The sequence below is a fragment of the Squalius cephalus genome (assembly GCF_949319135.1).
Source record: "Squalius cephalus genome assembly, chromosome: 11".
In the NCBI taxonomy this organism is placed as follows: Eukaryota; Metazoa; Chordata; class Actinopteri; order Cypriniformes; family Leuciscidae; genus Squalius; species Squalius cephalus.
The window spans coordinates 6098653-6113454 of record NC_137132.1 but is presented as its reverse complement, the minus strand read 5'-3'; the positions used below and the strand labels follow the sequence as shown (position 1 = coordinate 6113454).

Sequence of the window (14802 nt, the reverse complement as noted above, 5' to 3'; positions counted from 1 at the left end):
TTTACATCCGAGTGCGCATGTCTCTTTGACGCAGCACATGCGCAGTGTTGTAGATTTAACCGGTTGATGGAAAAGTATTCTAACTGCATTCTAAAATTCGAAATAATTCGTAATAAGGAATTATTCATAGTATTTTTAAGTTCCCACGATGACAATACTCACTCACTTCTGTTCTGATTAGAACTTACGTTATTCCTCTCTTCCACCGCAATTGCTCTACACTCCAATAGGTGGCGCAAATGCGCCTAAAAGCGGTTTACAAACGACCAGAAAACTTAAAAGAAGAAGATGATCGTCCTGAGATGAAATAACAGGAGAAATCCAAGAGCAAACAATTGAAATCTGTGTGCCGTACTTTGGTAAAGATGGAGTTTATTAAAGAGGAGATTGAAGACATGAGTGATCCAGAACCATCCAGAATAAAACATGAAGATACTGAGGAACAAATAGGTTGGTGTCCATTCTTGCTTGTTGCAAAGCTTTTGTTTACTAGATTTGGTGGATGTGAAATAATGAGCTGATAAAAGATACAGAAATGCATCTAAACGATCATAACAGTTGTCAAACACATTTTGATTGTATTAACAAGAGAATGATAGAACTAACATTTGGCACCTCAAAGAAATTATACTTGATACTCTGTTGTTTTCTTCTGTTGAATCAGAATTAACTTTTTAAACACAAAATGTTTTTATTTTAGACTTGATGGAAGTGAAACAGCAAAGACACGAACCAAATGAAGCAGAGGAGGAACAGCAGAGCATCAAAACTCAGCACACCTGCTCTCAGTGTGGAAAGAGTTTCAGACAAAGAGGAAACCTTAACAAACACATGAGAATTCACACTGGAGAGAAACCGTATACATGCTCTCAGTGTGGAAAGAGTTTCATATGTAAATCTGAACTCAAATATCATCTGCTCCGTCACTCTGGAGAAAAGCCATTCAACTGTGATCAGTGTGATAGAAAGTTCATTTTATCATCACATCTAAAACAACACCTGAAAGCTCATTCAGATGTTAAGCCTCACTTGTGTTCTTTCTGTGGAAAGAGTTTTTTAAGGCTGGATCATTGTAAAAAGCACCAGAAAACACACAGTGATGTAAGAGATCATGTGTGTTGTGACTGTGGGAAGAGCTTTACTAAAATTGAAAATCTGAAACAGCACCAAAGAATTCATACTGGAGAAAGACCTTACAAGTGCTCATATTGTGACAAGAGTTTCACGCTGTCTGGAACCATGAAAATACACGAGCGACTTCATACTGGAGAGAAGCCGTACCACTGCACTCAGTGTGAGAAGAGTTTCATAAGTGCCAAAGCTCTCGGTTATCATCTGTACATTCACACTGGAGAGAAACCATTTAACTGTGATCAGTGTGATAAAAAGTTTAAAACGTTATCAAATTTAAAACTACACCTGATAGTTCATTCAGATGAGAAGCCTTATGTGTGTTCTTTCTGTGGAAAGAGTTTTTCACGACTGATCACTTGTAAACGGCACCAGAAAATGCATAATGAAGTGAAAGATCATGTGTGTTGTGACTGTGGGAAGAGCTTTATTACAGATGGTCATCTAAAACAGCACCAAAGAATTCATACAGGAGAAAATCCTTACAAGTGCTCATATTGTGACAAGAGTTTCACTCAGGCGGGAAACCTGAAATCACACGAGCGACTTCACACTGGAGAGAAGCCGTATCACTGCACTCAGTGTGGAGAGAGTTTTAAAAGTAAAACCAGTCTCAAGCATCATCATCTGCATTGTCACTCTGGAGAAAAGCCATTGAACTGTCATCAGTGTGATAAACATTTTAAATTAACATCAAATCTGAAAAAACACCTGAAAAATCATACAAATGAGAAGCCTTATGCGTGTTCATTTTGTGGAGAGGTTTTTACACGACCGGATCATTGTAAACGACACCAGAAAAGACACACCGGTGAGAGAAATCATGTGTGTTTGGAGTGTGGAAAGAGATTTATTAGAGCTGAGCATCTGAAACAGCACCAAAAAATCCACACTGGAGAAAAACCTTACAAGTGCTCATATTGTGACAAGAGTTTCTCTCATTCTGGAAACCTGAAACAACACGAGCGACTCCATACTGGAGAGAAGCCGTACCAGTGTACTCAGGAGAGTGTTTCACCCAATCAAAAACTCTAATGATTCATATTAAAAATGATTGTCATGTGTCACACTGAGCAAATGTTATTCTCAGATTTAATATGTTGCTCAAAATCAAATAATGCTTTCTGATCTTAGAGCAAATATTATAAACACCACAGATCATTCATTAGACACTACATAAAAAATGTATATGTATAGTAATAAAAAAAAGTATAGTAGTAATAAAAACTTACATTAGTAAGGTGAATAAATGATATATAAGTATAGTATTGTACTGAATATTGTATAGCCTGTTAAATGTCTGTATATTCAGCACACTGTGTAAAAACAGTGACCCAACGGCGAAAGCCAAAAAGGTTACGGTAAAAACCTTGAAATGAAAAGCATGTTACATTCAAAAGAGTTGTGCAACGGCAAAATCAAGGTCAGTGAGAGATTCATGTCTTCATGTTGAGTCAGTCTGAGGACTTTATCCACAGAATATGTATTCAGTCACTTTCATTTAATTTATGATTTTGTATTCTTAGTTTGAAATGAAGACTTCAGATGCAAAAGCCTGTAAGTGCCATCTGAAATTTCCTTCTAGAATGATCATTTTTATCAAACTTGTATGTTTATGTTCAGTTATTTCACTTTAATGGCAATGAAAATTACCTATTAATTGTCATTAACGTGAAATAACTGAACTTAAACATACAAGCTTGATAAAAATGATCATTTTAGAAGAAAATTTCAGATGGCACTCAGAGGCTTTTGCATATGAAGTCTTCAAATGTAAAATTAGAGACCGGAAACAAATGTAACAAAAACCTACAATCAGTCATTTGTCATTGGTGTATGTGAAATTGTGTGTATTCAAATTTATTCTTTTGGTTAATGTCTTTTATTTCTTTTTTATATATATAATTATTCTTTCTTATGAATCTTATGAATCTTTTCTTTATGAATTATATAGCTATGTATTCGTTTAATCATCATTAAATCATAATTATGACATAATGGATTAGTCTGTTTGACCTTTTCTTATCAGACCAAAGCACAAGTTTAGGGGGATGTAAGTTTCCTGCATATATATATATACAGTGAGGAAAATAAGTATTTGAACACCCTGCTATTTTGCAAGTTCTCCCACTTAGAAATCATGGAGGGGTCTGAAATTGTCATCGTAGGTGCATGTCCACTGTGAGAGACATAATCTAAAAAAAAAAATCCAGAAATCACAATGTATGATTTTTTAACTATTTATTTGTATGATACAGCTGCAAGTAAGTATTTGAACACCTGAGAAAATCAATGTTAATATTTGGTACAGTAGCCTTTGTTTGCAATTACAGAGGTCAAACGTTTCCTGTAGTTTTTCACCAGGTTTGCACACACTGCAGGAGGGATTTTGGCCCACTCCTCCACACAGATCTTCTCTAGATCAGTCAGGTGTATGATAAGAACTCACACAATTCACCAATAAATACTGGGAATATTCCCATCATCCTACAAGAGAAGGACAAACTCCAGGAGTAGCAGCTGAAATCTGTGTGACTGTTAAAGATGGAGTTTATTAAAGAGGAGATTGAAGACATGAGTGATCCAGAACCATCCAGAATAAAACATGAAGATACTGAGGAACAAATAGGTTGGTGTCCATTCTTGATTCTTCATTATTTAAGCTTGGTAAAAAAAAAAAAAAAATTCCCTATCAGTAATTTAAATAGATTTGGCTGTAAAATAATGCACAATGTAAGGGTGATAAATAATGTCTAAATGATCTTAACCTTGAATAATAACAATTGCCATCAACATTGTGATTGCATTAAAGGTTGTATCAGCGATTTCAGGCCCAAAAAGGCCCAAACATAAATGATCACATTCATCTAATCTTTCCTAACGATCCGCTATTATGGGCATTTTGATAATTTTGTTTGAATATGTCCGTTTAAATGCAAGGAGATTTCTGAAAGAAAAATCGATATTCGATACCATTTTTGATCCCATGGGGAAAACGGCCATATATACCACCAAACAGATCATTTTCTATTCTATATCTCATCATTTTGTGATAATTTGGGTAATTTTGTTGTAATAGCTTACACACAGAAAAGGGAGGCTTTATTTGAATCTTTAAATTTACACAAGAAAGACAAGTAAACAGTCAGTAATAAAATAAGAACAAAATAACAAATTGCAAACGATAGCACAAATAAATGCAATGGAATAAAGTGACAAATGAAATTAACATGGCTTTAAGTTTTTCAGGTGTGTCTAACAGTAGTTTTCAGGTAAGAAATACTAAAAAAAAATTATAATAATACTAAAGTAATCAAATGTAAAAATTAAATGCAGATTAATTCTTGCAATTAAAGTTACAAAAGTTAATCAGTCAAGAGCAGCGAGAGATTTTCTCTTTGCCTTTTGTTCTTTTGATAAACATTACAGATGCAGCAGGAATATTAGGTTGCTGTCACTTTAAGAGCGTATGCACGGATCCAATATACTGTTACACAACATTAGATTTATTTTTCAACTATTTACGTTCCAAAACTGACTGTTTTTACCTGAATATTTAGCAAAACTGGCATTTTGACATCATTTTGTATGTAATTTACCATTTAAGTGCAATAAGCCATGAAATGCAAGTCAAATTTGGCACTCACAAGCTTTTTGAGAGGCCGTTTGAGAGCGCCACTTACATAGATCAGTGGTGTGCGCAGTTTTAGTGTGAGCGCGAAACTTGTGGGAATTACTAAAAATATGCGCAATACAAGCATTCAACTTGAGTGAACGAGACGAGTGATTGTGTAAGTGTCCCTTATCCCTTTTTTTTGTAAGTGTCCCTTTTCTGTGAGTAAGCGATTAATTTTAAATTTAAATACATTTAAATAAATTTAGTGTTGCACGTCACCACGTAGGCTCACTATTGGCCGACGCTGGTCATGTGTGTGATACGTGGTGACATACAACACAGACGCGCTACGCTTAAACACTACGTGAAAAGACCCGAGGCCCAGAGAGAAGGAAATGAACAGTGGAATAAAGTCGTTATTTTTGTTTGTTTTTGCGCACAAAAAGTATTCTCGTCGCTTTATAAACTTAAGATTGAGCCACTGGAGTCACTTGGACTATATTAACGATCTTTTTAATACATTTTCTGGGCCAGCAAGTTTCAGTCCCTTAGAAGGCTATGGAGGAGTGAGACAACTCTCAGATTTAATCAAAAATATCTTAATTTGTGTTCTGAAGATGAACGAAGGTCTTACGGGGTTGGAACAACATGAGGATGAGTAATTACTGACAGAATTTTCATTTTTGGGTGAACTATCCCTTTAACATCAGAATGACAGAATTACATGTATTCATTCAACGAGATACACATGCAAATAAATAATTAATCTTTGTTGCTCTTGATTTGACTTTTAATAAATCACTGTGGTTTTTTTGTGGGTTTTTTTTTGTAGATCTGATGGAGGTGAAAGAGGAAAGTGAAGAACTGAATGTAGTGGAGGAGTTTTAGAAACCTCAGAGTCTTTCAACTGGAGGAGAATCTACAAATCACTCAGAGACTCAGAGAAAAATAACTCGAAGATAAAAAGCCAAAAAGTCTTTCGCATGCCGTCACTGTGAAAAGAGTTTTGATGAAAAGAAACGCCTTAATAGTCATAAAAGAATTCACCCTGTAGAAACGCTCTTCACTTGTCCACAGTGTGGAAAGACTTTCACAGATAGAAACAGACTTCAGAGACACTTCAGAGTTCACACTGGAGAGAAACCGCACACCTGTCCTCAATGTGGAAAGAGTTTCACACAAAAAGTACACCTCATCAGACACATTAGTGTTCACACTGGAGAGAAACCGTTTACATGCACTCAGTGTGAGAAGAGTTTTACTGGCGCATCAACTCTCAGTGTTCATCTGCACGTTCACACTGGAGAAAGACCATTTAACTGTGATCAGTGTGGCAAAACATTTATTTCTTCAACAAATCTGAAATGCCACCTAAACACTCATGCAGATAAGAGGCCTTACGTGTGTTCGTATTGTGGCAAGAGTTTTTCATGGGTAGAATCGTTTAAGACGTCATGAGAAAACACATACCGGTGAGAAAGATCATGTGTGTTTGGAGTGTGGAAAGACCTTTGCAACAGCTTCCCAATTAAAAAAGCTCCAAATAATTCATACCGGAGAAAGACCTTGCATTTGCTAATATTGTAATACGATTTTCACTCAGTTAGGAAACCTGAAATTACATGAGCGAGTTCATACTGGAGAGAAGTTGGGTAAGGGTTCATATGAAAAACCACTGTCCAAAGATGTCACAGCGATGAAATTTACATAAGTAAAATAGTTTTTAGTTTGTAATTTGTTGTCTAACAAAGTAATGTCGAATGAAATGTAAAGATGAGAATATTGAAGTCTGTGCACTGTTACATTTAACTCTGTGTAATTCTTTAGACCAGAAACAAAAGTAACATTAAATAAATGAATGAATAAATATTGGAATATGATGTTCCCCAATCAGCCTTTTGTCTGCATGAAAAGGTATCCATTTAATTTAAACTTTAATTTAGTCTTTGACTGTCATTAAACTGAGGCTTTGTGTTTAGATTTTTATTTTGTACTATTGTTATGTGAAACGTGTGTGTGTGTGTGTGTGTGTGTGTGTGTGTGTGTGTGTGTATGTGTGTGTGTGTGTACTGTAGATAGAATGAGATGGCAATAGAAATATATTCTCTGTGATATAAAAAGTCATCTGTTGGCTCTTACACAATAAAATTAACGTTTCACTGACAATCCATTATAGTCCTTTATAGCATTTAGTCAAATGTTTTAACTTGTTCATGAGGCAGGAACAGATGAAAATAGATTTAAAATGGTGACCCTGCAGTTTGTCTCGAAAAATTTGCAAATTTACATAAGATCTCAGAATGAATGAGGTGAAAACAGTGATTGGTTAAATTCAGTATGAAACTGAAGTTGCGATAGTTGACATACATTTGAGAACTTGATATTTCCGAGTGAAATTGCTTCTTGAACAAGAAAATATGTAGCGGGACTTTATATTTCTCGTAGGGAATTGATTGAGTTGTTGTGGTTTGACAATAAACACTTTTTGTTATACTGGTTGAAACTCTCTTCACATCCTAATAGCAATCAATAATTCCTCCTTTATTTTGCCACTATATGCCAACAATAACAGTAAGATAGTAGTAGCTCTGTACTTTGTTGTGTAAAATGTCTTCAAACAGTGAAACAGTGCGCTTCAGTGCAGTTTCGGCTTTGTAAATCATAAAGCGACCCCAGGAGGAAAACAAGCGAGTAGCGTCTGCTGCTCAATGCACACGGTAGGTGTTTACGACAGCTGAGAGCGCGTTTGGGGCAGATGAGACGAGATGAGAGCTAGAGAACGAGGAAGGTAAACAATAATAACTACAAGAACTAGGTAAAACCGATACTTTAAATGATTAACGCTTTAAATGATGCGTAACTAAACGAAACAAAACCCCCTTTGTCTTGAACAGATGCTTGCCGTTTACAAACATTCGCGTTCAACTGTGTGAATTTTTTGTTTTATCTAACTTTGTTGTGGTTACACGTTAGCTAACGTTAGTTGTTTTAGTGCCTCGATATCTGAGCAATTTCTATTCTATTCCATTCCATTTTCCATTACATTTTGCATTTTGCAGTGTCTGCTATTTTACCAACTGAATTGATTGTATAAAGGCAATGTTTCATTGGTAAATGCTATGAGTTTCATTCATTCATTCATTCATTCATTCACTGTATTTATACAATTTATCAGAAACTTTGAATGTCCTCATTTGTCATTATTAAATGTATTTTATTTTGAGTTATATGTAACTAAATTCACTTCTGGAACTGAATGAATGAATTAATTTATTGGGTTAGAAACACTTAGGGTTAGGGTTTGGTTTAGGGTTTGTTGCTCATAATTATGAGCCACATTGAGATCTCCATATCTCTGGGATTGAACCATAATGGGCCTTTAAAATAAAGATATCAAAAGAAAGGTTTGATAGGAACTAGAATCTAAATGGATATTTAAAGATCTTTAATCCTTTATGAGTTACAGGCATGTAAACTTGGGGCATAAAACACAAGAAGTGCCTTTTCTTATTTTTGAACCGTCACTGTTGGATTATAATGCAACAAAGATTGCTAAAAAGTCAACCGATTTTACCAATAGACCTACCAATCTCTGTATAAAAATAAAATTATGATGCTGCCATCTTTTTCTAAAGTAATTTTTACCCTTCTGTAATTTGGCTCCAAATCTCAGGTGAAAATTGTCATTTTAACCCCCTTTACAAAACAGTGGATTACTCAGTAAATATACATTCATTACATTTAATATTTTGGCTTTCTTCTTCATTTATGTGTTTCTTTCACCAGCAAAAAAATGATCAAAATCAAAAAATTTAGCCAGGGACCTGTGGTTGACACGAAATGACCCAGATAAAACTATGGAAATACAAAATAAAGGAATCAATTAAACTGAAACACTAAACATGTAAATCAGTTTTAAAAACATCATTTTTTTAAACTTTTTTTTTTACTTAGGTCTGGTTCTTCAAGCCGCACTCACAGCGACAGGATATCATTCATTAGTGACTTTCAGCCACAGCAATTCAGCATATGCTGGTAATATCCCATCATCCGACAAGAGAAGAACAAAGAAGTAACAACTGCAATCTACCTGACATATTATGGTAAAGATGGAGTTTATTAAAGAGGAGATTGAAGACATGAGTGATCCAGAACCATCCAGAATAAAACATGAAGATACTGAGGAACAAAAAGGTTGGTGTCCATTCTTGATTCTTCATTTTTACTGCTTTGGTGAAATAATGAGCAATATACTATAGTAAATTAAAAAGAAATGCATTTCAATGATCATAACCTTGTATAGCAGTTGTTAGGGCTGCACGATTATGACAAAAATCATAATTGCCGATTATTCCCTTGAAATTGTAATTGCGATTATTAATTACGATTATCACAATTTACACTGAATATATATATATATATTATAATACATGTTTACACAAAAATAAAAAAAAAGATTTATTGGTATTTTACTTTTATTTCGTGACTTACTAATTTACAATTACAATTTACAGAGTGGATTTTCTTTTGTAATCGCGGCTTTGAGCGATTACGTAATCGTGTCATGCATAATCGTAATCGCGATTAGAAATTCGATTAATTGTGCAGCCCTAGCGGTTGTCAAAGACATTTTGATTGCTTTAACAAGAGAATGACAGAACTAAACTTTGTCACATCAAAGTGCTTGAATTCTTGATAATCACAGAGACAGATACCTTTTGCTTTCCGCATGTAGAAGGTTATATTACCCAAAAATGAATATTCTGTTGTACTGTCTCCATGTTTACCATGTTTGATTCAGTCTATGTATGTGACTTTGATTATATACTGAACAAAATTCTAAACGCCATACTTGTTTTATCCTCCATTTTTCATGAGCTGAACTCAAAGCAAAGATCTAATACTTTTTCTATGTACAAAAAACACATCCACACATCCATTTTCTCACGCACAGAAAAATTGCGGAGCAAAGAGGACACGGAGACCGACAGACTAGACAGAGCAGGTTAGTTATGATAAAAAAAATCTCACTTTTATTACGAAATTCAAACAATAAATACCTTTTTGGCGCTTGTAAATGTGACGCGACAGATCCCTAGCGGCAGGTGAACCGATCATCTCTAGCTAATAGTAAATAAACACGAGTGAACGATGTTGAAAGATACAGTATATCTTACCGAAATGTATATTCCTCATACATAATATCGACCAATCAATCAAACAAAGGGGTCAATAAAAAAGCTGGAGAACAATTATGTCACATAACATTTACCTTAGGAATGCCATTTGATGACCATAATATAGGCTATAGCACATTAGTTGCCTAGAAAACAAAAGCTATTGAGAGTATTTTGCTAAATATGTGTACTATATTACATATTTATTATATTTTTACTTATATCATTAAATAAAGTTGTTATTATAATAAAAAAATGCATTATATTTCATTTGAATTATTTTTAACCTTATATATAATACTGCCAGCTGATAGGGCTCTCTGTATGTTTACAGCATTAGGTGAGTTGTTTTTTTCTTGAGAAACATTAATGCCTATCTTGTGTAGCCTATCTAATATTTATCCAAATGAGTCAATATTAAATCAAAACACAATAATTGAATTGAAATAATAAAAAATCGTAGCTTACCAGAAATTGTACCATGTAAACATTGTAACATGTTGTCACTAAACCTAATGAAATTCAGTTTAGTTACTAAAATGTTTTGACAATCACAATACACTTATTGTGATGCAATCATTTTTTTTACATCCCCCCAATCACCCCCCCTAACCCCCCGCCACCCCCCTCCCCTCCCCGCCGCCACCGCCGTCACCGCCGTCATAAATCTCACTCCAAGCAAAACTCAAAAGTTGACAGCTGGTTAGAGTCATCTTGAAGCACTGGAAAACTCCCATCTGGTTTGGGAAGATTTTTGGTCTTATGTGACGCTGTCTTTCCATGTAACACAATAATTTTGATTTTTCATTGCTTATTTCAGCCACTGTATTTATCCTGGTCATACATGCAGTATCTGTATAAGGCCCCGTCCACACTACTGCGTTTTCATTTAGAAACGGAGAATTAAAATGAATACGATCTCCGTTCACACCAGCGTTTTAGCTGCGTATTAGAATTGATCTCCGTCCACATTAAAATGACTGAAAACGCGGATCACGTGACCATTCACCAACACTGGGCATGTGCGCGTGCCGGTGTAAACACAGCTTCATTGATAAAATTATCCCACCATGCGCTGGTTCTTCCCGGGTTAACCCAAAACCGATGCTCCATGTACGGTTGATACCGCCGCTGCACACGGGAATGGTCACAGATCGCTCGAATAATAGCTTGCCTCCGTCGCATGTAGGCAGTTATAGCATTGTAAAATGCAGAATTTACTTGCACAACAGCTGCTAGCAAAGATATACGCCATGACTGATGACACCCAATCATAGAGCCGAGCGTGAGCCTCTACTACGTCATCGTTTCCAAAGTCCTCCGTTTTGACCCGTCCACACTAAAACACCCTCCGGAGATTCAAAACGAAAAACGGGTCGGCAGCGTTTCTAAACTTCTTCGTTTTGGGTCTCCGTTTTTGCCGTTTTAGTCTGGACGGGAGGTGCAAACGTAGCAAAAGGTCTCCGTTTTTAAACGAAAACGCAGTTGTGTAGACGGGGCCTAAATCTGTATTCTGTGCTTTGTATGATATTGTCATGTACCGGACGAACACAATAAAAACTTGAATTAGAAAAAAAAAAAAAAAAGTTGACAGCTATGTTATGGTAGAGAAATGAACATTCAATTCACAGGCAATAGCTCTGATGGACATTCCTGCAGTCAGCATGCCAATTGCACGCTCCCTCAAAACTTGCGACATCTGTGGCATTGTGCTGTGTGATAAAACTGCACATTTTAGAGTGGCCTTTTATTGTGGCCAGCCTAAGGCACACCTGTGCAATAATCTCGCTGTCTAATCAGCATCTTGATAGTGAGGTGGATGGATTTTCTCAGCAAAGGAGAAGTGCTCACTAACACAGATTTAGACAGATTTGTGAACAATATTGGAGAGAAATAGGCCTTTTGTGTACATAGAAAAAGCCTTTGAGTTCAGCTCATAACAAATGGGGGCAAAAACAAAAGTGTTGCGTTTATAATTTTGTTCAGTTTATGTCTATATAACCCTAAATTAAATCTGTTAAGGATATAAAGTGATTGTATCTCTTGATTCATGGATTGATATAGTTTTGTTTTATGACACATTTTTGACCTCTTTGGGTTGCAATGGAGGTACAGAAACCTCTCAGATTTCAATTAAACATCTTTGTTTTTTCAAAGATAAACAAAAGTCTTATGAGTTCGAAACGACGTGAAGGTGAGCGATTGATGGCAGTATTTTAACTTTTGAGTGAACTATCCCTTTGAATTAGGGTTTACTTGAATTTTGAACTGATTCTAACTACTTAATATTTTATTTTAGACTGGATGGAAGCGATGGAGAAAAGACACAAACTGAATGAAGTGGAGGAGAAATGTGATGTGAAAACTCAAGGAACAAAAGCAAAAAAGCGGCACACTTGCTCACAGTGTGGAAAGAGTTTCAGACAAAAAGGAAACCTTAACACACACATGAGAGTTCATACTGGAGAGAAACCGTATACATGCACTCAGTGTGGAAAGAGTTTTTCTCAAGTGTCAAGTCTCAATAATCATCTGCTCCGTCACTCTGGAGAAAAGCCATTTAACTGTGATCAGTGTGGTAAAAAGTTTAATTCGCCTTCAGATCTAAAAAAACACCTGAAAGTTCATTCAGATGAGAGGCCTTATGTGTGTTCTCTCTGTGGAAAGAGTTTTTCACGACTGGAAGGTTTTAAACAGCACCAAAAAATGCACAATGCAGTGAGAGATCATGTGTGTTGTGAATGTGGGAAGAGTTTTACTACAGCTACTCAACTGAAACGGCACCAACGAATTCATACTGGAGAAAGACCTTACAAGTGCTCAGTTTGTGACAAGAGATTCAATGTGTCTGGAAACCTGAAAGTGCACGAGCAACTTCATACTGGAGAGCAGCTTTACCACTGCACTCTGTGTGGAGTGAGTTTCAAATCTTCCAGAGGTCTCTGTAATCATCTGCGCATTCACTCTGGAGAAAAGCCATTTAAGTGTGATCAGTGTGGTAAAGATTTTAGATCATCATCACATCTCAAAAAAGTTAATTCAGATGAGAGGCCTCACTTTTGCACTTTCTGTGGAAAGAGTTTTTCATGGCTGAACAGTTTTAAACTTCACCAGAAAACAGATAGTGGAGTGAGAGATCATGTGTGCTTTGACTGTGGGAAGAGCTTTACTAAAGCTGGCCAACTGAATCGGCACCTACGAATTCATAATGGAGAAAAACCTCACAAGTGCTCATATTGTGACAAGAGTTTTGCTCAGTCTGGAAACCTGAAATCACACGAGCGAGTTCATACTGGAGAGAAGCCGTACCAGTGTACTCAGTGTGAGAAGAGCTTCACCCAATCAACGACTTTAAGGATTCATATTAAAAATCATTGTCATGTGTCAAATTGAGCAAATGTTATTCTCAGATCTAATGTGTTCAAGAAAATCATTTGAGATTCAGTACATTAATTTATTATTTTCAGTTAAATGGGTAGTTAAACTAGCGTTGCTGTGAAATACCAGAAGATTTGTAAAGGTTTTTCTTTCTTGGAGAGTGGCAAAAGTGTGTGAACACTGAACACTTTAAACTTTTATTCTTTGATTGAACCATTGAAGTGCCAAAATTAAATGAGACTGGAAACAAATTTTACAAAATGAAAAGATTTGAGCTTTTAACTTCAATATGGAGTTTTTGAAACGTGTTTTTTCGTAGATATATTTACCTACAAATTTCTCTTCAATTATAGGCTCTGTGTAATAACAAAAAATAAAATGAGCATTTCACTGACAACATCTGTTTTTGTGTGATTGAGAAAAGTGTTATTCCTTTATAATATTGTAGTCAGTTTTATTACAGAAGGGATGATCTTGTAGTTCATCTGAGCCTATTGTGTCGACACCAATAAAACTTAATGCTTAGTGTTTGATGTGCCAATTTTCAGACATCACTATTATGAATGAGGTGAAAACTTTTGGAATAAGACAAAGAGGTTTTTCAGCAGTCTTGAGACGAGACTCAATCAGCTTCGTGCTGAATCAGTCATGTACACAAATTCGGCCACTGGAAAGGACAGTAAAGACCCTGACTACACATTTTAGCCCTGATGAAGGCCTGTGTGCCGAAACGCGTTGGTGGTTTTTCAGCCACGCTGATTTTGACCTCTCTTCTAGGGATAGTTCACCCAAAAACCACAATTGTGTCATCATTTACACACCCTCATGTTGTTCAAAACCTGCATGAGTTTCTTTCTTGAGTTGAACACAAAAGAAGATATTTTGAAGAATGTTGGTAATCAAATAGTTGACGGTAGCCATTGACTTCCATAGTATTTCTTCCTACTTTAGAAGTCAATGGGTGCTGTCAACTGTCTGGTTACCAACATTCTTGAAAATATCTTCTTTTGTGTTCAACAGAACAAAGAAACTTGTGGTTTGGGACGACTTGAGGGTGAAGTAAGAGATGACAAAATGTTCATTTTTGGGTGAACCATCCCTTTCAGAACTTCTGTTAAGGGAAAATAGTGAGCATCGATGCTCCCTGGTTTTCACAATGCATTGTGGGACTTTTTAATGTTTCTGTGCATTTTGAATTGGTTTTTGCGATTGAGACAGCTCTTAAAATGGCTGATTCCCTGATCAGGGCCCTGACTAGTGAACTAGGGAGCTGATTGAGAAATGCTTGAATGGAAAGACTTAAACATATACATGAATGTTTTGCCCTTTCATTTATTACATTATCCAGTGCTCCAGACTAACTTTTCCACTGGTTGCACTGGTGCTACCAACTTTCTCAGTTGGTCGCACCAGCATATGATTTGGTATGATTTTTTTTTTTTTTTTTGCTACATACCCATGGGATTAATCAATGCATGCTGATGAATAGTGGTCATAATC

At 35.9% G+C, this 14802-nt stretch overlaps 2 protein-coding genes across 7 annotated transcripts; both read left to right on the top strand.

Moving 5' to 3' along the window:
• Nucleotides 1-230: 230 nt before the first annotated feature.
• Nucleotides 231-2656, top strand: LOC307167580 (uncharacterized protein). Of its 2 annotated transcripts, none has more exons than XM_079886791.1 (2): nucleotides 231-450; nucleotides 713-2656. In XM_079886791.1, the coding sequence occupies exons 1-2, from the start codon at nucleotides 366-368 to the stop codon at nucleotides 2164-2166; spliced, it is 1539 nt and encodes a 512-aa protein (XP_079742917.1). In that variant the 5' UTR covers nucleotides 231-365; the 3' UTR covers nucleotides 2167-2656. The 2 variants fall into 2 exon arrangements, with proteins under 2 accessions (XP_079742917.1, XP_079742916.1); XM_079886790.1 differs by having other exon boundaries at nucleotides 701-2653.
• Nucleotides 2657-3589: 933 nt separating this feature from the next.
• Nucleotides 3590-13697, top strand: LOC307167603 (uncharacterized protein). 5 transcript variants are annotated; one of them, XM_079886838.1, is made up of 4 exons: nucleotides 7453-7535; nucleotides 8702-8941; nucleotides 12082-12118; nucleotides 12224-13691. In XM_079886838.1, exons 2-4 carry the CDS (start codon nucleotides 8918-8920, stop codon nucleotides 13315-13317), a joined length of 1155 nt encoding a protein of 384 aa, XP_079742964.1. In that variant the 5' UTR covers nucleotides 7453-7535; nucleotides 8702-8917; the 3' UTR covers nucleotides 13318-13691. The 5 variants fall into 5 exon arrangements, with proteins under 5 accessions (XP_079742963.1, XP_079742964.1, XP_079742965.1 ...); XM_079886839.1 differs by having other exon boundaries at nucleotides 7453-7562; XM_079886835.1 differs by lacking the exon at nucleotides 12082-12118 and having other exon boundaries at nucleotides 12224-13697.
• Nucleotides 13698-14802: the final 1105 nt, after the last annotated feature.

Excerpts from the sequence above, each read along its gene's own strand:
- LOC307167603 (XM_079886835.1), top strand. The coding sequence starts at position 8,848 with ATGGTAAAGATGGAGTTTATTAAAGAGGAGATTGAAGACATGAGTGAT. Across the intron at positions 8,942-12,223 it reads AGATACTGAGGAACAAAAAG|ACTGGATGGAAGCGATGGAG; the intron begins GTTGGTGTCCAT and ends ATTTTATTTTAG.
- LOC307167580 (XM_079886790.1), top strand. The coding sequence starts at position 366 with ATGGAGTTTATTAAAGAGGAGATTGAAGACATGAGTGATCCAGAACCA. Across the intron at positions 451-700 it reads AGATACTGAGGAACAAATAG|ACTTGATGGAAGTGAAACAG; the intron begins GTTGGTGTCCAT and ends TTTTTATTTTAG.